Raw genomic sequence first — 23680 nt, 5'->3', positions numbered from 1 at the left:
TCTGTCCCCATCCCCTTTGAAGTGAAGATGCAAAACTCGACACAGTCATCCAGATGCAGCCTCGCTAGTGACAGGCAGAGGAGAGAACTTCCCATGTTCTCCTGACCCTACTCCTAACGCAGTCTAGTACATCATTTGCCTTATTTGTAATTAGCCAACGCTGCAGGCTCGTGTTCAGCCTGGTGCATGCCATCTCCCCCACATCCTTTTCAGCAGGGCTGTTGCTCAGACAGTGGATTCCCAGCCTGAACCGATGCTTGGGGTTGCTGTGCGCAGGTGGAGAACTTGGCACCTTTTCTCATGGAAGTAGTTGAACAATTTGTCAAGGTGTCTCACAGCTGAGGTTCTGCCTTTCATCATGCCAGCCTTCCCCTAGGTAAGTGTCATCTGCAGATCAGGACAGATGAGAATTGCAGTGGGGCTTCCGTGAGGAGGGGTTCTGCCCGCTGTTGTCCCTCTGTCTGAATTAATTTGGATGCACACTGGTTGTTTTCTCTGTGGAGTTTTCAGGGAAGCATTTGGAGTGTGGTCTGGAGTCTATCAGTCGCGAGAAGGGCATATAGAGAGATCTATAGGCACATTATGTGCCATGTCAGTGGAGGCATGCGAGGTCTGTGTTTCAAAACTCAACTGGGTAAGGCCATGAAGAACTTGATCTAGCCTTAGAGTTAGACCTGTGTCCCTTCCCACCTAAAGCCTTTTGTGATTCTGTGTTGCTTAGAGCTTGTTTTCATTTGTGTTTTGCTGCGGTTGGACTTTGTTTCTGCTGATGAGTTTACAATTTGTAGTAGAAAAGATTCTCTCCAGAAATGTGTTTTCTCATAGCCTCTCCTCTCTGTGCTGTTGGGAGCCATGTGCAGATGAACCTTTGTTGTTCTTACTCCCCTTTGAGATGGGAAAAAAAGAGGCAGCAGAAAGATACAATGATGGGAAAGGGCTTCAGGGAAGGAAAGGAAGAGAAAGTCTTGGGCGAAAGATAGAAATCAGCTCTGGAGAACTGATGATCTTTGAGGGTGGCTTGTGTCCAGTTACCATCAGACTTCAGTAAGACAGGAACTGTAAAAAATGGAAGGAGACATTAAGTCAGCACTGTGGACTGCAAGAAACCAGGCTGAGTCACTGTACCATAGAAAAGAGGATTACAGAATCCCATTTGGAAAAAAAAAAACAAAACCAAAGAACTGGTAAATTTATCATCTAGTCTTCTGTTGGAGATTGGGGCCAAGGAGAAGGAGTAGCAAGTATCTGAGCACTTGTGATACTGCTTCCTTCTGTGGAGTTTTCTGCTGGGACTGGCAGGTCCCCAAGAGACAGGCCTGCGGGGCAGAGGTTTAGTGTCTGTTGTCTGTGCTTTGTTTGTGTAGCTACAATGAGGCTGTAGTTCTGGCTGGTCTATTTATAATGCAGATGTAACTATTTTAGTCTGTCCATAAATAAATGGTATGACTGGCAAAAGGTGATATGGTGCCTAGGCAGATTTTAGGAAAGGTAAATTACGCTATAGAGCAGTATTTAAAAATGGGCTTTGACCTCACCTTCCTCTCTAGGAAAAAAAAAAAGTCTATTAGCTATTGGTAACAAAGCTAAAAGATTTATTATAGTATTTGTAGTTTCCTTTTTTAGTTGTCCTTTCTGAAAATGCACATCCCTGTTGGAGAAATGTCTTCCGCTAAGCAAACAGCATTTAAGGTTAACTTTATGCACTAAGAAACTGTTTTTCCCAAGGAATTCCCACAGACTTTCCCCTCAGATCACTTAATTTTTTCACCAATAGTTGTAATTAACTCCCTGCTGCCTCCATAGTGGTTGGCATCTGGTTATACCCATCCCAGAGTATTAACTTGCAAGATTGTTCTGGGGAACAGGATCCTCAAGAGCTCATTGCTGCTTGTTGTTTTCTCTTTGCGTTGTTGTAGACAGCTCATTTCTTACATGAGAAGGAAGAAGACAAAGTTCAAAAATTTGATTTCTGTTCCTGAAGTAGAATCTTCTGAAAAGAAGCCATCCATGAGCAATGCTTCCACCTTGTTTGCCTTGGACTGAGCAGGAGTTAGTGTTTCAGTCTTACTGGGAAGGTCAGCTGCAAACCTATGTCTGAACTGGCTCCCTACTTTGAAGCTTAGCAGCATTCTCTGTATTTCTCCTATAGATGTCTGACCTTCTGGCTTGTCTTGTGGTCGTGGATCGGGAAATTAATGTAGAATCTGGGGTCCTGACTTGTGGCTTATGTGAGCTGGTACCAAGTGTTGCTGACTTTAGCAATACCTGGAGAAAAATGAGTTGCTCTGCTTTTCAGAAGGTGGAGGCCAGGGCAAAGTGGATGAGTTGTGTTACAGGACGATCAGCTCCAGTCTTGTGCCCTATTGAGATGTATATTGTATGCGGAAGAGGAAGAAAATAGCGCAGTGCTGTTGTGGGGGTGTACTTGGGGGCTGCCTGTTTGCCTTCCAAGAAAAAATAATCCAATTCTATTGTTCTCTTGTACTGTAAGAGAAGGAGATATATTGCTCAAGTGAAGATTCAGTGTCCTTTGAGAGAACAATATGTTGGTCTGCTTCCTTTTGGTTTGTGGACCTTTTTGTTAAATTTGAATCATTTCTTCTAGTTCCTCACAGTCGTGACAACTAGGAGTGCATGTGTGCATTGAAGAGATTAATGGGCAATAAAGCTGTTTCCGAGAAGTGGGTCTTCAAGAGAAACTGATGTTAACTCCTATTATAGAAGTCAAGTGGCTGGAGTTGGCACCTCGCTGTCAGTTCCAGCCTCGCATTGTTTGTATGAATTTAGTGCTGTGAGACACCAGCAGGGATTTCCCCTCTGCTGGAATCCGGAAAGTGAAAGCTACTGAGTAGAGTTGGGTCACGGCTGGAAAAGTCACAAGCTAGGCAGGGTGGACAGGGTGGGAGGTAGGTTGTGGAAGCAGAGTGGTGAGATGCATGAGTTCTCCCAAGGCAAATCACTAGCTTGACTTACACACCAAGGTGCGATTCATTAACCCACTATTTCCCAATCAGATGGAGGCTTCTTGAGAAGGCCTGGCTCGGGAGCTCTATGCACCCCTCTTGCTTGGCCTTCCTTACTGAAGCAGACAGCCGTGGGAGGGGAGTGGATCTCCATCTGCCTCTAACATGCAGCAGTGGCTGCTCTGGGGCCATGTGCTCCCTCACAGACACATTCATGCTGTCTGCGTTTTGGTTTTGTTACTCTACTGAGTAAAAAGCCAAAGGAAGCCAGGAGAAGGGTTGTCTTCTGTTAGCCCAGTAAGCTGCTGCTCCCAGAGTGAGTGACCAGCTTCCCCCCAGCTTAACCCCAGCCACTATTTCGGGTCCCTGACCTGCATTGTCATACTGTGGGACAGAGTAACCAGGGCTGGTGCTTACCCTGTCCCACAGCCCTCTTCAGCCCAGTAACCCTTTGAGCCTCAGACCTGGCCCACTTTGAGCTCCAGCATCACTCAGGGTCAGACACAAAGATGTGCAGATGTGAGAGAGTAGGAAAAGTCAAGGAAGATGGGAGGACAAGAGATGGTAGTAATCAGGCTTGTTCTCCAAAGGTTGAGAGCTATATTTAAGGCCATCCAGACTCTGAATACTGGTGTTGGTAGACTCAGAGATTCTGAAGGCTGAAAGTGATCTTCAGCTTTTCTTGTGTCGCAAGATGCGGGAAAGGAGGACTTAAAGAAACCAAAGCTCCAGGCTAACGTGTTCTGTACAGAGCAGTTACAGTACGAAAGCATGATTGTGCTGGTGTGTGTGTGCAAGGGCGTGTGTTCCTGCTCCTGAAATGGGACAGCATTTGGGAGAAGGAAGAGGTCCTCCCCGTTGAAAGGAAGAGCAGTGAAGCAGAGGAGCGAAGAGGAGGAAAATCCTTCCATCTCTCATTTTACGGGTCTCTGAGAAATGAGTTATAAAGTATTGTAAACTGCAGGAAAAACAGGGCTTAAGGAAGCTTTTACAATTCTCACTTCTTCATCTTCTTGAAAGCAAACCCATGGCAAGTTGGGGTATTCAGTATGTGTTAAGAAAAAAGCTCCAAGTTTCTGGAAAATAATAAGGCAAAGAATTTAGTCAGTTCATCATATACATTCTTCTGTATTTAGTGAACTCAGACTTGGCTACTTTATCCTAAACCCATTTTGTTTTGAAATAGAATAAACAAACTGAAAGTTGCAGCTGTATTTACTTGACTGTTGCCTTATTAGCCTCTTATCACATATGTTGTTATATTAATAATAACTCTTGCGTTCGAACTATTGTGCAACAGGCAAGCCTATCACCTTTTCCCAAGAAAGAGTGTGTTCATGGGGGAGCAGGGAATTAGTCATCCCTCAGCATGCCAGCTTCTGAATTCTGCTGCTTATACTGCAGCTGCTTTTCAAAGTTTAAAAAATATTCCCTCCCATATCTGAAAAATTACCTTTTTTTAGGATCTCGTTATGTATTTAAATACAAATGCTGCCTTTTATGAAAAGTGTTGATGTATAGCTAGAACTAGAAGATTGCAGAGATCCATTAGAAGGGATCTAGTGGGGATCACCATATCAGCAGTGTGTTTATTACGGACAGGAGAGGAGTGATAGGATGGTAGAGCTAATGAAAAAAGAGGTGGCAGGCGTGGGAGAAAAGACCACCTTCAAAGAGGCATGCAGAAGGCCTCATTTCAGTTCCCAGTTTTCTCCCTATTTTTCAGCAAATGATGTAGGTGCTGACTCAGTGAAACCTTTGGGTGCTTTGCCTGCAAAAGGACTCTTCCAACTGGAGTTGTAAACAGACTTAAGTTTTGCACTAACCCTGTGTGCTGTATCATGTGGGTGCCCAACGACAAACTATACTGGCTGCTCATAATTCCTAATGTAAAAGTTATTTTGTCAGTACTTTGTACCTCAAACAAAATCAGGTCTTGGACTGCTCAAGTTGGGCATAGAATACAAGGCTTCCTGAAATTTAGAAGACAGTCTTGCAAATCTTTTCTTAATTAATTTCTTAATTAAAAATCTGTGAAGCGACACTTTGGCAAAACTAACTATGTTCCCAAGGGATGGAAAGTGTCAGTGTTATGAATGTAAGCTTGCTCATATGTGAGGCAAGACATTTGTGTGGGTGGGTGTTCTAGTTCTAAGGGAAAATATTAAAGACCAGATCTTGATGCTTTGCTGTTTATGGGGCAGAATGACAACCCAGTGACCAGCAGGAGAAGAAATAGCGTTGTCCTTGTTCTGTAGTATTGCTGAATTGCAGCGTGTGTTCTGTTGTGGTTCAGTTGTATATCGTAATCCACAGCTACATACATAAAATGCACAGAAACTACATAAAAGCAGGATGTGACCTATCCTAAATTTGCGATGTCTGATATTGCAGAAATTTTTTAATTAGCTACTTAAGACATGCATTTTTATCCCTGTGCTGTAATTTAATTGTTGGTGTGTTTAAAGTTTTTCCTAACCACTGAGAGCACAAACTGTTTTCTCCTGTGTGGTATGCCAGGCTGTTAAAAATTATTTTTTATTCATTATATTTTCAGGTTCAAAGTAAACAAGAGAAGAAACCTGGAACTTCATCCCCGGCCTCTTTGAACTCTGCGGTTAGCCCTTGCACTCTTCTGCCTGTGAATAAAGCCACCAGCAGTACCCCTTTGTCGATAAACATTCCACGTTTCTACTTCCCTAAAGGACTTCCGAATGTCTGCACTAATCATGAAGAGATCGTTGCCAGGATTGAAGAAGCCTTTACAGAATTTGAAGATGAGAAAGCAAACATCTGTGAAATGGGGAAAATTGCTAAGGTAACTCTTCTCTAGGTTTTTCAGTTTTTGGAGAGAAAGACTGAACAAAAACTAATAAAGCACCTCTCAGCTATTGTCATTTTTAGTGAAAAAGAACCAATATCCTTTTGCTCTGAATGTTTTTATTTAGATTAAGAAAATAGTAAACAAAGATGAGCTCAGTTTGCTCTTTGTCACATCTGATGTATATGCTCTTTCTTGCTTGGATTTGTGCAGTAGCTTTTTCAGATTTCTTACCAAATACAAATGGCATTTTTGGTTTTCTGTGCCTCCATAGTTATGCTCAGAAGACAGCAGAAACTTAGTCTGCCTCTGTGGCTCCAGGTAGCGCCAGCTACCTTCTTTGTGGTTAGCTGTCCCAGTAATGTGGACGTGATCTGTGTGTACTGTTGCAGCGTTGCTTGAGAAAGCCATTTCCAACCTACGCCTCCTTGGACATAGAAGAGGGAAACGCTTAGTCAACCCTCAGCCACTGAGATGCATATGTTCAATATCCATAATGCAGGTGTCAGCAGACTTGGAGTTGTTACAGTCTGCTAATGAGTTCCTGGCTTCAGGGAACGAAACACAGCACTTGTGTGGGAGCACGATGCAGATGGGTGGTTCTATTTTCCTCTCCTTTAACCATGGTTTTTAGTAATGCTGATCTAAAAGTAGCAGTTGTCAGACGCATCTCATATGTTCAGTTTGCCCTGAATGCATCTCTGGCGCTGTAGATTGAGCAGTGATGTTCTGTCCAAGAAGAGCACTTGTTTTCCAAGAAGGAAGATTTTCCTGAAAGGAGAGACTAGGCTGATTTTTGTTTGTTTTTAGAGGAATTGAGTGGCATTATTTGTAAACCATCTCTGAAAACATAAACAGAAAAACATCTTTGCTTGACCAAAAAAAAGGTTTGAAACTGATTTTATAACAAGACAGGCAACTGTGTGTGGCCTGTCCTGTTCAAACTGGGAAAAGCAGGAAGGTGGTGTAGAGGAGACCTCTGCCTTTCAGTTTGATCTCTGCATCTGTCTCTACATGGATGTGCTCTGTGCCATTTAGCTATGGTAAGGCTTGTTTCTGTTCCGTGGCATAATTGATAATGGTCCCAGTCTTGGGGCTCTAAAATAAATGCAGGAGAACCAGCTACACAAAGAAAACAGCAGAAAGTAAATGTCATTCTTTCCTCAGAGTAGCTAAACACCGGTAGAGGTACAGTGGCCTGACACAGGGATGGCTAGATCCGAAAGCAGTTCTTACGCTGATCAAGGTTCCTAAAGAAACATGCAGGCCCAGACAAAGAGTTGAGAATGGACTTGCAGGATAGTCTTGCTTAATAGACAAGGTGAAAGAGGCTTTGTGAGGAAAGCAGAAATGATGCCTCAACTACTTCAAAGTATTCCTCCTTCTGTTTGGTGTGAAATCCTTCTTACCTGTGCCTGGCCTGAATCAGCTGCACTCCCTCCAAGGCCTGTGTTTTGCAGATGTTCTGATCCCTTGTCTGGAGTCGTGAAGGTGGCTGGAAAGATCTTTGTGGTGAAGGGGGAGTTTTCTTGAAGGTGTCAGCAGCTGAATGTTTGAAGCAATTGTCAAGCCTGGTTTTCTGAGGCATTAGAGAGTATAAAATGCTTGAGCTTTCATTGATTACTATTCTGAAAGCTAACAGCATGTGCAGAGGCTGGTTAACAAGTTGTGTTCAGGCGGTCCTTCTGCTGGAATCAGCCTCCTTCCATTTGTGCTTTCATTTTTCTGTTATTCTGTTTCCCAGAACAGCAATGTTGGGAAAATGGGCTGTTCTGGGTGGAAGGCACTGCACTGAAAACTACAGGATGGAAATTATTTCACCTTCAGACATTTAATCATTAATTGTCTATAATTAAAATTGAAGTTCCCTTGCTGTCAATGAGAAGAAGTCAGCCCGTATAGAGAATGGGTCATCCTTTTCTAAGGTAGGTCAGTGAGGTAGCTGGTGTGAGTGCTCTCCTGGAAGGAGGTGCCTGTCTCTCTCCACTTCAGCTTGCAGGGAATCTTGCTAAACAGTTCAGTCAAAGGCAGAGCTGGGTAGTCTCTGGTCCTTTTCCTAGCCTGACAGGATGTATTTCTCAGCTACTTAAAAAGGCATATGACAAATTAGAAATTTATTGGTGGATTCTGGACCTTGGCACACAGTACATAGCTTTTTGACTAACCTGTGTGTCATTACCACTTTATTTCCCCTCTGTAAAAGTCTTGCTGGTAAATTCGGTGTGTAAACAAGCAGGCTTTTCTTGTGACTGCTTTTGTATTCTTCTTTGTTCTGGTGTTTCTTTACAGATATGTGGCTGCCCACTCTACTGGAAAGCGCCTATGTTCAATGCATCAGGAGGAGAAAGGACAGGATGTGTGTCTGTGCACTCATTTGTATCTATGTGGAGAAAGTGAGTATAGCAAATGCAAAATTCTTTCTGGAAAAAGAGGACAGCCTGCCATAGCAGTCTCTTTTTGTTCTTTTTTTTCCCTCCTCTTCTTTTCTTCCACCAGACTTTTCAAATCATTGTTCCTTCTTTAGAAGAAAATAAATGGCTTTAAAAATTTCCCATCAGCTTAAATTTTCTTCCCCAAAACTCCCTGAACACTTGTTTCCATGCTGCATCAAGAAACTTTGAAGCAATTGCATAGATGATAAGACATTTCGGTCTGATTGGCTTATAAAATATATTAACACACTCCCTGGAAATACGTCAGCCTTTCATGAGATAGCTGATAGACGTCAGCAGATTTTGGATATACTTATCTGAGGCCTTACTGCTGCTACGCTGGTGTGCTAAGCGAGTGCCATTTGGGAGTGGGGACAGGAGGCATGTGGCAACGTCCTTACAGGACAGGAAGAAGGAATGTAAAATAAATAAGCATCATACAAGTGGATACTCTGGGAGTTTTAATAGTTGCTATTACCTTCCTCGGGCATGCTGTGTAATAAATCTGTGGGGTCTGACAATCACTTCCACATGCCATTGTCAAGGGTTTTTTTTGAAATTAAGAGCTCTGGATATATGGTGCTTGGAGTCAGATGTGTGAGATGGAAGAGACCTGCTCTCTTAGCTAATCTTTTTTCCTCCAGGGCAATTCAGTCTTTAGTCTACTTTGTGAAACACCTGAACAATGTCTCCATCTCGTATCCAGAGAGAGTTGTAATTTTTGACTTGATGCTTACTCTTCAGATTCTTGAAGTAGCCTTTAACCCTGAGCTCCCAAACTATTTCCTGTTATAATATTGTCAGAACAGCTTCTAGTTACCCTGGCAAAACTGCAAAAATGTTAGGGGCAACTGTGATCAGTAAGTTTTTTCTTGACACAGACGACATTTTTTTCTTCCTTAGGTTCCTCCAATTACTCCTAATTAATCCCTCATACAGGATACCACTTTTTTTTTGCTCCTTTGACTTTCACATCCTTCAGATATTTGCAGACTGTGGTCGTGCCCCTCTTCTGTATTCTTTTAACCACACCATTTCCAAGCCAAGTTTTGTATGCTTTTCTCACATTAATTGCTCTTTTAGAAAGATTGCAAAATTTTTTCTGGAAACATGATAGACAGAAATAAATGTAGTGTTCCTGGTAAAGTTAGACGACAGCTGTCTGAACACAGCCATAACTTTAAAACAGGTATCTTTAATTGCTGAAGCCTATTTTCAGGCTTCTTAGTAGGTGACCTGACTTTTCAAAATGCTACATGCTCACTGATCTCATTTGAAATCAATAGGAATTGCTGGGTATAGAATACTTCTGAAAATCACAGAATCACAGAATCATCTTTTAGTTTGTTGCTAAAACATGGCTTTGGGATTCATCTTTATGTGCCCAATTTTATTTTTTTTTTAAAGGCACCTCTTTTCTGCAGCTGGTTTAGAATGTATCTGTTAATTGACAGCATGACATGAATGTGTAGCTAACAGGATTGCTTGTCAGCCCCTAAATCTCTTTTTTTTTTTCCTGGAAGACTTATTTTTTTGTAACGTCTGCTTTTGGTAAAGAGTGATGAGGCCAGAATTAGCAGCAAGCCAATTACGTTGTGATCTCTACAGGAAAACTACAGGTGTTTCAGCACTATGTTTCAGTATAAGTTCATACACTTTCAGGAGAGGATGGCAGTGAATAATCATTTGTAGTAATTAACAGTGTGTTTGTATTTTCACAGTTATTAAAGAATACAGGGTAATTTTCTGAGCAATTTATTGTTTCCCTTATACTATATTAACAACTTAGTGTTCGATATATCCAAATATTCTATTCTGTTACAGGTATTCAGTAGTGATTTGGTAAATGTCATGGAGCTTCTGTTTTCATAAGTATTTATGTTCAGAGCGAGTTAAGTAATTGTGATAGCTTTGACCAGTGTAGAATTTTGTATTAGAAGAAAGCAGAGACAAGAATCGGTGTCATAGATGCAAACTGTCAACCTAAGGCATGAGTTTACACGCTTCTCTAAATACCCAGTCCTACTAATTCTTTCATTAGGCTATTCCCCATTACTTCAGGGCACAGCAGCCAGCTGTGCCATAATTAACAAGGGATGCTCTTTTTTCCTTCTGGGGAGTGATTTTTCTGGTTGAAAATTTAGTCACTGTAGTTTGGCAATATCCTCACATATTGAAGTGTAGTAAAGGATTAAATGGGAGAGCATGTCTGTTATGCATCCCGTTACGTTGATCCTATTGACTTCAAATGAGATCAGGGAGCACAGAGTGTTTTGAAAAGTCAAGTTGCTTACTAAGATGCTGTGGAATCAAAGGAAGAACAGTATTCAGTAAGAAACCTTGTTTACCACAGCAATGTTAACATGAAAAATGCTCCACTGGATGGAAGTACCTTGGTGTTGCTGAAGGATATTACGGAAAATGGGTGCTGGTAGTCTGAAGTCAACTTTGCATAATTCCCAGTGTAGATGTATTGTGTAACATATGATAAGGCACTTCATAATCCATCTGTAGTTTGTGATTGTCCTGTGAGGTACAAAGTGGTTGGAGTAACTCTTCATCTCTCTCGTAGAATCCTACGTAACTGCCATGATGATGCATCCAGATTCACATACCTTTTAGCGAAGCCTGGCTGTGACTACCTAGAACAGGAGGACTTCATCCCGCTGCTTCAGGTACCTGCAACAGCTCAGCAGTGAACGGACTGGGGAAGAGAGCTGTGCTTGTTTTGTAACTTCTTTATTTTCATGTCCTTAAATGTTTACCAAGGACATGCAGAGCTTTGGTTTGAACAGCACCTAGGTGGGGTGTATTTTGGAGTGAAATAGAAATGAGCATTTTAAGTGGACTGCTTTGCATAAGTGCCACCGAGCTGCATATCTTGCTAAAGTTGCTGAGGATTGTCAAAGCTTTATTTAGCATCTTGTTAGGATTTGTATTTACCAGTGCCTGGTAACCAGGCTGAAATTTGCCCCATTTCTCTAGGTGGTTATTGGGAAAAATGCATGGCGCTGATGATACCCAAGCACAACATAAAAACTTGTTAGAAAAGTTGTAAAAGTTGCTTGACAAGACAATTATAATTAAATTTGTCTAGCAGGACTACCAGATGAAGTATCATGTGGAAATCTTGGTAAAAAATTTTGCAGTTCCAGTTGTTCTGTATATGCCTCTAAACCTGCTAGTACACAAGTCTCACTGATGATTTTTTTTTTCCTAATATTCAGGCCAGATCAGTGCATCCTGCTTTCATTTCTTTCTTTTCCTTTTATTCACATGTGATATTTTTAACAAAGCAAAGCATCATTCTTTAATTATTGTGGCCACTTAGGCAGGCTCTGGATAGGTTTAGGGTTTCTTTACAGTTTCTCTATAAATCAGGTCCATCTGCTCCTCTGATCATCTGTTGATACTTTTTCTGAGCTTTTCAATGTATCCCTAGATTTCTCACGGTGTGGTGCCCTCTGTGCAAAACCTCTGTGGAGATGCTTTGTTGGGGAGAGATTTTTGTGTCTGTATTGGATGTTTCTGTGTCTCAAAAAAACTGGGACTGTGATGGGTAAATTTTCTTATGTTCCTCTTCATCTTTTCTCCACTGGGCACACTGCCTTTCCTGATTGATAGCAGCTCTGCTTTTTAGGTACTGGTGCAATCAAAGGCATGTACAATCTTGTTTGTCAGTCACCTGGAGACTAGCAGTATTACACCATATTACACCAGCATATTAGACATGAAGTTAGACTGGCCAAAATCTGGTCATATCACACCCCTAAGGGCACTGTGTCTGCTCTTATCTCTTTGCCATCTCATGGTATAGGCAAAGCAAAACTTTGAAAACTTCTTTGTAGGTTTTTTTTTTTTAAGGGTAGAGGAGTCAGACATGTAGAAATTACACAAATATTGGTTCATACAGGATCTGAGCAGTTTCTCCACATTTTTGGTCATGCATTTCTTGGCAGATTTGGCATCGTGAGCCAGTGTTTGGCTTACAAAAAGCTGATCTTGAAAAAGAGACATCTCCACAGGTAGTTCAAGTGAAGTTTGGAAAAACACAGATCATATCTGTGTGCATTCTGAGGCTCACAAGAGCTTTCATTGTTATGGAGGACATAAAAGGCAACTTTCTCAACCTTTCAAGGAATGCTTGTTTCTGACACCTAGCTCTAATAAATGTTAATATCTTCAGTGAATGGAGAAAAAAGAACCTTGGAGCGGAGATAGTTGCATGGTCAACTAACTAACTTTTTGTCTCATTCAATGAAAATGAGTTTTCATCTACTCACTAACTCTCTTCCTTTGTTTTTCTGTCCTTAAGTAAATCAAAATGGCCCAACAGGTGCGTATTGCCCAGCAAATGTATTCTACTTATAATTCTAGAAGGCTCACTTTATAGATAAAAAGATGTCATTTCAGTTTTATTGTTAATGCTGCAAATACAGTTTCAAAAGATTTGGTTTGTAAACCCAGTAACTTCTAAACATTAAAAGGAGAAGAAAATCTATTTCATTTTATTTGGGCTTGTCTTGCAGGATGTGGTGGAAACGCATCCTGGCCTGACGTTCCTGAAGGATGCTCCGGAGTTCCATTCCCGGTACATTACGACGGTAGGCTGGCTCCTTTGATCTCCTGTGACACTGCTGTACCAACCCTCCCTTTGGGATTTGTCACGGTTCCCATGAGCAAATCCTTCAGTTATTTCGAAAAAATAGGTGTTTTTAATATTACTGAGTTGTTTTAAGAACTGCTTCCAAAGGAAAAATGAATCTGCCTGTGTGTACAAGAGGTTATTCAAAAGGTTAACAATGATTCTTTCTGGTCTTAAGCAAATATATGAAAACAATTTTTTTTGGCCTTTAATCCTGATGAAGGAAAATGAGAGGTCCTTCTTTGGTCTTTGAAAGCTGCTAAGTTACCCCTCATTCTGCTGGGCTGCTGCGATGTGGAAGGCTGTATGTTTGAGGATTTCTGTCTGTGATTGTTCCGTGGTACAAAGCATCCGTTGCACACAGGGGTCTCCCATCCAACTCTCCTGCCTCTCGCTCTTGCCAGAAAGCCTGTCTTGTCTTTCTGAGTCTCTGTGCTTTTGTGACTACTGTTTGTCATTGGGTTTTGTTCTGTAGCTTTGTTCCAACTTTGCAGTCAGCAGTTAGACTGGTGCTTTACCTGAATAAGTTTGTACCTTTTTTAAGCCTTTAGCTTGTCTCTTGTTGGGTAAAAATCTGGATAAAAGGTATAAATGTTAGGATGTTTTATCTCTGCAGCAGTAATAAAGTCAAATAATGACAGACCTGATGGGAGCTGTACCCCAACAGGGCTCAAGGGCCTAAAGGTTCTCCTGTTTGCTTGCCAGGGTCTGCATGGGGGCCAGCTGCACCACATACTGGCAGCTGGGAGATTACTGGCAGACACAGGCTTGTTCCTGCAAGGAGCAGATGGCAGAAAGACACTCTGTTGCTCTGGGCAGATCCTGAACTGTCACACTAATGTTTTCTGAAAATGTATAACAAGAATGAGTTTTAAATGTTTAGATGCACTTGAACGTGACAATGAACACCAGTGTATTATCAACACATTTGTTCCACATGGAGCAAGACAACAGATACATTAGGTGTAGTAACTGGCCAGAGTAGATATAACAATGGCTAGGGGATTATGGAGGTACAGGAATGGGTGAGTGTGGAAGGTGCTTGTGGCACATGTACCCTGGTATTTGGTGTTTAAAGTACATGGAGAGGTGAGAGCTGAAAGATTTTAAGTTGTATTAGCATCAGTTTCTGACTGCAGTGTCAACCAGTTGTTCTTTGCCAGCAAGTGGGTCAAGATACACCATAAAGTGCCCACCATAAAGTGGTCATAAAAAAGGACCATTCATGAATACATGAAGCTCCTCGGTGTTTCTTGATTCAGCTTGTCTCCACTGTGCTTTCCTACTTCAGTGTGAGCCTCTAGGCACCCTTACTCACAATACTCTGACAGAGGTGGCTTCCTAGGCTTGCTCCCAGGCAGCCAGGAAACAGTGGTGCTGATGGTTGAGGCGAATGGTGTATAGTCCTGAACCTTACAAAGTTGTGATGTCCTTCACAGACTCTCCATGCTGGCAGGACAATGCTGTCCTGGGTGTCTGTGCCGACAGATTCCTTCTGATCTCAGTGTGTTTGGCCTTGGCCAGATCACTGAGTTGGAGCAGAATCAAGACCTGGGGAGACAGTCTGTTGGGTCAGGTTGTTCCCATCTGGAGTGGCAGTACTTGGCCCACTGCAGCAGTAACTCTCCTCTCTGGTACCAGGAGTCCTTGTTTCTCACATCTCCTTTCACAGTTTAGCGTTTCTCTCATTAATATTACAAAATTCAGTATTTCCACCAGGAGGTAATGAAGGAAACAGCATTGTGCTTGGATTTTGAGACTACTTGGATCCTTTTGATCCCTGCAAGGTAGAGTGCCTTATACCTACCTACAGTAACAGAATGCTGTATTTGCTGCAAGTGCAAGAATTACATCTTATTGTTGTGTTACAGATGAGGGCCATGAGGAGACACTGGCTTTTGTGTTCACTGCTGGATACAGCATCATTTGGTTGAAATCACCCAGAGAGCAAGCTAACAGTCTAGTGTAGGTAAGATGTGTATGCATGTTTCAAACTTTGTTTGCCTACCTCTGCACCTTTTAGAGGTGCCTTTTGGGCACAATAGGCTATAATGTAATCTGTATCAGTACCTATGAGCTCTTGTATTGCCAGTATACTAAACTGCTTGTGTTTCTTTCAACAGAGACTCCAGAAGCTGGTGAAGATGATGCAGAATGTCACGTGGCATTTATTGTAAAACCTTTAAAATGTGACTTCTCCCAGAACGTTCAAACAAGGCTCGGAGTTAACACTGCGTGCTGTTGTTGAAAAGCTGAGTCAACTAAAAACGACTTGGCAAAACATATTGCTTGCTGAAAAATGTTTCAGCTTATGCAGTATTATCAATGTGAATATGTAAGGGGAGGGTGGCCTGCGGGGTTTAATAAAGCTTTGTGGGTTTTTCCAGAAATGGTATCGCTTTTGTTCTTCTATGGGAAGATTGGGGAAAGGTCTAGAACCGACCCATCGACGGTTTGGGTCCTGGGGGTAGATTACATGAGGATAATGGGCAAATAGGAGGGGGCTCCCCCTTCAGAAGGCTTGGGTACTGAATTCAGAATAAATAATCTTCCATGCTGGGCAAAAACAAAGCCAGTTATGGCTTTCAGTAAGGCATAACTGACAAGTGTGGCTTGAATGCTGCAAATCATCTCTGGCTGTGTAATTATGTTCTAGGATGTTTCCCAAATGCTTTTTTTGACAGCTTGTTTTTCACAACCTGGAAAGGAGAGAGAGGTATTGACATTTTATACTGATATATACACTATGTACTATCCATTGAAACTGGACTGTTATTTGAATAATAAAGCTTGCACTGTGTGACTGAACATGGTAAAAGGGATGAAAAGAGATCCCATTTTACCTCTGAATGCCTTATTTTTACAGCTAGGTGAGGAGAGAGCAGATGGAACATCTTTATCAGTATGGTCTGCTAGAGGAACAGTTTCTTACATGTCACAGACAGGGATATTTTGTTGTCTTATTGCCCTGCAGGCAGAGGAAAAGAAAAAGATTGCTGATTAGGGGTCCTTTTTCTGATTCTTGGGATTGTTATTTTTGAGTCCTCGGAATGGTGTGAAACCCCTGTGTCTTTAAGAATTGCTACAGAGTTGACAGGTGTGATAACAGGTTATGTATGAGGTGAGACCTACTTCAGCCTCTGAACTGTTGTGCAATCTGTAAGCAAAGGCCAAACAAAGTCCAAAAATAGAGTCCAGAATGGCAGCGGCTGCCAGAGACATTAAAGAAACAAACATACAGCTTTTTCATTGTGCCTAAGACCAGAAAAGATCGTTGTGATTACCTAGTCTGACCTCTTGCATTACACAGGCCATAGAACATTGCTCAGCGATCGCTAGAGATAGGATAGATTTGTTTGTTTGTTTTTAATTGAATTGACATCCAACTTTAGAAGAACATCCATCTTTGAAGTCTGGAGTGATAAAGAGCATGCAGTGTTTCTTTGGGACTTGTCCCAGTGGTTAATCGATGGCAGTGTAAAAAGTGCATTCTTATTTGTCTGAATTAGGCTGATTTCAGCTTCTGGTTATGTATTTCATGAGAGACAAAAAGTCGTGATGTTCCACATCTCCCCATGTACACTTTTAAGGACCAGGATCGCTACCAATAGGTGTCATGTTCAGCTGAGTTGAATATATTCCTTCTCTCTCTTCAGGATACATTTTGAGTCCTCAAATCGTTCTTGTTGCTCTCAAATTTATTTACTGTCTCACTAATCTGTGTATCCCAAAGCAGACTGTTAGGAACAATCTCATACTTGGTTCCAGATCTGTACTGGACTAAGAACCAGTGCTTGGGTGACTGAGTCAAAGCATGGCCCTTAAATGGTGATTGCCCACTCGAAGCTAGTTCTAGCTAAGAAACAAACATATCCCATTTAATTTATTAATGAGATTACACAACAATGTGGACATTATAGGGATTAAAGTTAATTTTTGTGTTGGAATAGCATGTGCTATTAAGGTTTACCAAAATTCTAGGATAATATGTCAACATGATGTCAGAGATCAAAACTTTGTTTGTATTAGATGTGGCTGACAAGAATTATATTCCAGAGATTTCAGTGAAATTTCTGATTTCTTCTGTTGAAGAGGTTTGTTTGTTGTTGTCTCCCCTGTTAAGTTTATTCTTGCATGTACTTGATCACACATTTGCGTTTTCCCCACTTTGTGGTGATATTTGACACGCTCACAAGGAGCGAACTAGGAAGGGTTCAGCTGGCTTTTTTAGGCACTTGGGAGTGTACTCAGTCTCATACTGTGAACTGTTTCTCTTGGATTTCTTGGAAATCTGTGTATTCCCCCCACTGCTTTTTACTCACTTTCACCATAGGCAGATCAGTAAAGGAGACAAATGAGGTTACCACCTACCTAAGATGAATGCAGACATATAATCTCTATTGCTTACTTTCAGTGGAGCCACTGGAAGTAAGTGGAGGATGAGGCATTGTTATAGACACAATAGGTCAGACATCAATTGTGGCTTTCATTTAGAAGTCCTGTTTTCTCTTCAAAAGTCCTGATTTTATTTTTTTTGTGGTGCAGAACACTCTTTCAGTTGAGATCCTTGCAAGCTTCAGTGCCTAAAACCTGAAAAACTCCGTTTCAAAGTGATTCGTCATCGCTTTGAACGTGTTCCCTGACATAAATAATGCATCTGCAAGCTCAAAGATGTGAATTAAGAGCAGTGAAAATATTTGCAGAATACTGTTTCAGAAAAAAATGTTACTTTCAAACTGCATAGTGGATTAAGGATAGTAGTATCTACAAAAAAGATCACTAAAGAGTTTTCAAAAAGTCCCCTTAGGATGAGTGAATAAACAAAATAAATGTGCTGCATTTAAATTCCCAAACTGGTATATTTGAGGAGTTGATTTCAAGAGCACTGTTCATGTGTTGCAGGTTATACAGAGAATATTCTACACAGTCAATCGATCCTGGTCTGGGAAGATCACTCTAACAGAGCTGAGGAAAAGCAACTTCTTGCAAGTATGTTGGTTCCTGCCTGACCAAGATACAGAATGCACCATACCTTTGTTCCTGTAGCTGTGTACTGTATAGCGAGGGAGGCCAAATGCTCAGTGCCAGGAGAGTGCCGGAGCTAGTGGAGGAGTTGTGTTGGAGTTGAGATGAGAGAAGACCAGGGACTGGAGCAGCCAAGAGTGCACTGCTAGAAGGTCGAGGGGTGACTGTGCACCCACTCTGAAGCTCCATCAAGCAGATTGGCTCTTGGCTCCTGCTCTAGCCAAAGAGGAAGGGAAGCAAGACGCAGCAGTGCACCTATGTTAAGTGGCTCAGTGAGCAGCCAAGAATAGCTGCTGGATTGCCTGCAATATGTGGTGGGTAGGACAGCCAATTTCCTGACTCCCAGCCGGTGATCAGCCTGCTGCCAGTTGGTCAGGCATGTTGTGCTGTGCAACTGCAAGACCGTGCGTCTCAGGAGCTGATTTCCACTTCTGCAGCAGACTTCAGAAAGGTTAATGAGTGAAGCTTAGTTCTTGTTACAATCCCTGCAGTGTACCCTTATGTTGGGCAGAGGTTTCAGGATTTGGATCTCTGTTCTCTGTATATTTTGCCCAAAAGAACACCAGGTTAAAACTGTCTAAGGCTGCTCAGCTCCAGCCCAGCCTAAAAAGCCAGAAAGTCTTTAGGCTGAAAAATTAAGGACTTGGCTAAAGCAGGGAGGCTTTGCCTGCTGCCTCCTCTTCTCCCTTCTAGATGTAGTGTGCTGTCTTCCTCAAAAGCCTCAAGCACGAATTCATGCTCTTCCTCCTTTCAGACATCTTCTGCCCTGCTGATCACATCAGCTAATGAAAAAATCAGCGCTCCCTTGTATTGTCTCATGCTAGTCCAAGCCCTCTGCTCCCAGTTCCTCCCTAACCTCTGTTATAAACAAATCCTCCCAACTTATCCTGCATCTTTATTCACTCATTTTCCTCCATTATACACTCTTCCCTGTTTTTTCCTTGCAGATCTACTCTGCCTTTTATCTCCTGCAGCAGGGAAGTTCAGCTCTGGAACCATAATTTTGCTTGGGCAGCTCTTTGCTGCATCTGTAAATGGCATATTTTGGCATGAGCTAGGAAAGAAAAAAATGAGTTATTGAAAAAGCTCCCCAAGTGATTATCATCTGCAAAGAAACAGAGAGACCCAGGAAGAATCTGAAGAGCCTAGTGAATGATTGATTGGAGGTTTTTAGACTTGAGTGTCAGCAAGTCAGCACAGTGCAGGTCTGGCAGTGCCATCCTGTTGTCCCTGCCTGAAACTTTACTGGACCTGGATGGATAACAGGATGTGAGAGTTTTGTTGAGACTCAGTTGGGTTCCTTGGATGCAGAGGTGACTGAAAGTTGATGTTGAACTGTATAAGTGCCTACATATAGCACAGCATCTGTTTCTATGGTTAGGGATAGAAGGACCACTAAGCCTGCCTGCTTAGAGACACAACTCCCTGGGATAGCTCTTAGGCTGTGTTTCACCTCCTCCCTTCTGAGAGGCTGTGAGGGCAGGGGAGGACAGACCTATAGCTCACTGCAGCCATTATTTATTAGACTGAAAAGGCTGGCTGGTGTCCCGTGGCCTCAGCACTAGGAGAAAGGCAAGCAGGGAGGTGGCACTGGTAAACATGTGATACTCATGTGTGATGTGTAAATATATATCTCAGTTCCTGTGGAGAACTGTGGACTCGCTGTTGTAAATGGCTCTCAAGAGTCTCTGGTGCAGGTCAGAAGTGTTTCATGAAGAATAGATCCCAGCTGAGACAGCAGTTGTGTTCTTGTTTCTCTGCCTCCCTCTTCACTACAGCTGAAAATGAGCAGAAATTGTTCACAGGAGTGGCAGAAATATTGTGCATACATATGCTAACCAGGATAGCCAAGCCAGGTGCACTAAGTGCCTGTTAAGGAATGCAGCAACAAAATCTGCTACGGGGGAGAAAGGCGGCGTTTTGGATTAGCGCTCAGAGCTGTGTTCACCCAACTTCCAGAGGCTGGATGACTTCAGCTGCTGAACTGCCTCTTTGTCCGGGTTTAACTTCCCATTTTATTTGTACTCTTTCAGACTCTTGCTCTCTTGGAAGAAGAGGACGACATAAATCAGATCACAGATTATTTCTCCTACGAGCACTTCTATGTTATATACTGTAAATTCTGGGAGCTGGACACTGACCATGATCTTTACATCAGCCAGAAGGATCTGGCTAGGTACAGTGATCAAGGTATGCTGCATGCAAGCTGTGGTGGGATGAAGGGGATTGCTGAAAATAGAATGTTCCCACTAAAGAGTAAAGCCTAGCTTTAATCTGGTTAATTTGATGCCTCACAAAAAATTAAATGGAGATGTCCATCTCTTACACAAATGTGGATTTACAGAGCCAGTTGTAGGGGCTTAGACACAGAGAAATGCAGTACACACTGTTTTCTGCATGAATAGCTAGAGAGGGAGCTTCTGCTCATGTGTGGGTCACTGCCAGAAGGACAAGCTAAAATAATGTCTTGAAACTTGCTTATTCTTTACTAAGGGGTTTTGCAGGAACTTGGAAGTAGGGACAGGAAGGACAAGCCCATGTGAACTTCAAAGATTGCTGAAGTGCACTCTCGTTAGGCGTGACAGAAATTCCAGAGTCCGGTGAAGCTGGGTGAATTTAAGTTTGCAGATGCACTCTGGAGAATATCTCTTGAAGTCAGTGTGGAACTCCTTTCCACAAGTTGAGCTAATGCTATGAGGTTTCAAAGGTTCAAGGGCCATGGATAAGTTAATAGAATACAAATCTCCAAAGGGCTAAAAAGTCCAGAGGCACTTGTTCTGTATGTGTTGTGCTAGATGGAAGCACTCAGGTCGGCTGTTTTGGGGATTATCCATGTTCTGAGAGCATGATGTGCCCATGTGTTTGCATGTTAGGACTCATGAGGTAATGTCTTGGACAAGAGCTTAAGCATGTTTAATCCTGAAGACAAAACCTTCTTGGATTCTTCTGTGTGGTTGCTGCACTTTTTGGCAAAGTAGGGACAGAGAATCAGATTTGGGGAAATGGGATGTTTGGACACAACATGTGACTGGAGGTGGCAGGGAAGGTGAAGCGTGTGGTAAGGTGTTGTAGTGTGTAAGGCTACAGGGAGCTGGAGGTGTGACAAGTTGTCGGGCATTGCTGGAGCCCTGGGGATGGGGACAACATTTTGTAGGAGCCAAGATCCCAGTGGGCTGAAGTAAGAAAGAAGGAGGGGGTGTGAGAATGACAGTGCTGTGTAGGGATGTGTGTGTGTCAGAGCGGTGTGGTGGCCCACGTGTTCCGAGTGCAGGTGTTTATGGGAAGGCCAGGGGGGTTCTGGGGGAGTGTGGCAGTCACAGGGGTCAGGAGCATTGATAATAGGGCTGGATGGGGTGAGGATGGAGGAGTGCCTGGCTTGGGATAGGTGGTATGGGAAACTTGGTCCCTGCTGGGACGCTGGAGTGTGGGGATGGAGTATTTGTTGTACAGGAGGCTTGAGAGCACTGGGTGCTGGGGAGCTACAGATAGGAGGGGTGCTGTGGGCAGGGTGAAGGGGAGAAGCCGTCAGTGTAGTGGTACAGCAGGCTGTCAGCACTGTGCAGGGGGGATTTGAGGGGTGGCTCTGGTTGAGTCTGCCTGGCTCGTGTGTCGGAAGCGTGCCAGGACTACAGAAGTGATGGAGAACATGTAGAAGGAGCTAAGGTGGGGGTCTAAAGGACGTGTGTCAGCAGTCTGGGAGGGGGAGGCCAGTGTGCAAATCCTGCTCCAGACTGGTACTTGCTGCTTGGCTGGTGTGTCTCTGCCATAACAATCTATCCCACACCTTTCCTGGCTGGCAAAGCTCTCCCACTCACCTAAAACTATGCTTGTTTTTCATTGTCCTTCCCTGCAGCTGGTTTGCCACAGCTTGTGCTCCGCTAAGAAGCATTTTGTAGGGATTTGATGTGTGATTTTTGCTTGATAGCTGGACTTCTTTTGCAATACACACCGAAACAGTCTCCTCCTATCAGCAGGATTTGCTTATGTGACAAATCCTACTGCAGCAAAGTAGGGGTAACACTGCCCATGTCCTAGAATCCAGATAACACACAGTTGCCATATTTGTGGGGAAATATGGTGTTTGGGAGGATACAAAGGTGGACACAGTGGGAGAATCATCTGTGTTTCTTACCAAATGCTGCTAAACAGAGACCAGTAAAGTGGCCAGACAGGCAGTGTAGATAGAGCATTCTTTTAGCACTGAGAAATGGCTTTGTGTGGATTCAGCATAAACAACTGATTGTAATTATTTTTGTGACCTGTAGCTTCATTTCCTCCGTGTTTTCTTTGTTTCCAGCTTTATCAAACAGGATTATTGAGCGAATATTCAGCGGCGCTGTGGTGAGGTAAGGAATAGCGTACTGGTTGGGGGTAGAAGTGAAGGGAATTTCTGTCAGGCTGATCAGAAATGCAAGATACTCTCAGCAATCCCTGCTGATCAGAATGGTTTCCAACAGGGTGCTTGAGTTGGAGCTGCCTGAAAATGGGAGTGGGACTTCTGGATATCTTAAGAAAATGAATTAAAAAATCCCATAGGATGACCACCTGTAGGCCTCATTGTAGAACAAGCTGGGCATAGCCAGAGGGAACATGCAAGCACTGTGTGTTTGTGCCCCACAGTGGCATGGGGATAGCTGGAGAGCACTGCTTTAAAGCCTCCAAAAAGTAAAACAGCCCAGCACTTGTTGTGGGAGGGGATGAGGTAGGTGAGCCTCAGCTCTGCAGTGACAAGGCAGCAAATGCTGTGCCTGCGGGGGAGCGCACAAGGGCTGGTGCTGCAGAGGGCAGGGAGTGCAGGCTAAATGGGTGACGATGCCCCGTTTTCCCTCACCAGTGATTTGGGGCTTTTTAAAAATATGCTTGATAACATTCTGAGTATTTAAGAGCCTGGTGATTTGGATTTGTTTGTTTTCTTTTCTCATGTGTCTTCCAGAGGCAATGAAGTTCGAAAGGAAGGCCGCATGAGTTATGCTGATTTTGTGTGGCTCCTGATTTCAGAGGAAGACAAAAGGAGTGCTACAAGGTCTGACTGATTTCTGTGTCTTAGTAAAAGTATTGAGATGAGCAGATAAGGTTATAGAAACTTCTGTGACCTGCTGCTTTCTACGAGAGACGGCAGCTTGGGTTCCAGTGATTATTAGGAAGAAAACAACTTATTGTCAACGTTTGGTCAAATCATTTGCCTTTCTTGAGGAGAAATTGTGCAGAAGCAAAGTTTTCTTGTAATGTTCAATGTCTTGGTAGTCATCAGTCCCTTTGGTTAACCCATGCCATGAAGCCCTGGCTCTGGAGATAAACCCATGAGATGTTTGCAGCTGGGCGTGTTCTCTTCATGCATGTTGTAAGTGCCTAAGGAGGGTTTGTAGGGAAACTTCACTGTGTCACTTTGTAAAACCTGCCTGTGTGCCTGGTTTGTACAGCCAGTGGGAGACTGTTGTGCAGACCTGAACTAGATCTGCATGTGACTATTAGGACTTAGGAGGAATCTTATGAGTAAGAATGAGAAGAATAATTCATAAATGCAGGGTTGGACTATCCAGAGGTGAAGGGGGGATGTAGAGTGCAACTGCCTGAACGCATTGCCTTCTGGATAAAGGAGCAGAGGGAATAAGTGCATACCATGCCTGCCTCATCACTCACCAGGGTCACTCAGGGACAGCCAGTGTCCTGGTTCAGAGCTGGTTGTATTTGGCCAACTTTTGCTGCTGCATCAGACAGGGACACCCTAACCCGTGTGAGACAGCTGAGCTGCAGCACAGTGGACACTTGCTACAGCTACCAGGTGAAACGGATC

At 43.0% G+C, this 23680-nt stretch overlaps 1 protein-coding gene across 3 annotated transcripts in view; it reads left to right on the top strand.

The window, feature by feature from the left end:
- Nucleotides 1–23680, top strand: part of PPP2R3A (protein phosphatase 2 regulatory subunit B''alpha) — a 61094-nt gene that overhangs the window by 24726 nt on the left and 12688 nt on the right. For all 3 annotated transcript variants that reach the window (XR_011049887.1, XM_068420995.1, XM_068420996.1), the window contains 8 exons: nt 5521–5781; nt 8074–8177; nt 10789–10891; nt 12746–12820; nt 17764–17850; nt 19920–20076; nt 22184–22232; nt 22820–22909. Coding sequence is in view for 2 of the 3 variants with exons in the window: in XM_068420995.1 (XP_068277096.1) it covers nt 5521–5781; nt 8074–8177; nt 10789–10891; nt 12746–12820; nt 17764–17850; nt 19920–20076; nt 22184–22232; nt 22820–22909 (926 nt within the window). In the remaining variant the exon portion in view is untranslated. The remainder of the gene's footprint in view (nt 1–5520; nt 5782–8073; nt 8178–10788; nt 10892–12745; nt 12821–17763; nt 17851–19919; nt 20077–22183; nt 22233–22819; nt 22910–23680) is intronic.

The sequence above is a fragment of the Nyctibius grandis genome, chromosome 32, assembly GCF_013368605.1.
Source record: "Nyctibius grandis isolate bNycGra1 chromosome 32, bNycGra1.pri, whole genome shotgun sequence".
NCBI classification, from domain to species: Eukaryota; Metazoa; Chordata; class Aves; order Nyctibiiformes; family Nyctibiidae; genus Nyctibius; species Nyctibius grandis.
Note: the sequence above shows the minus strand (reverse complement) of the source record. Positions and strands in the feature narration are given on the sequence as shown.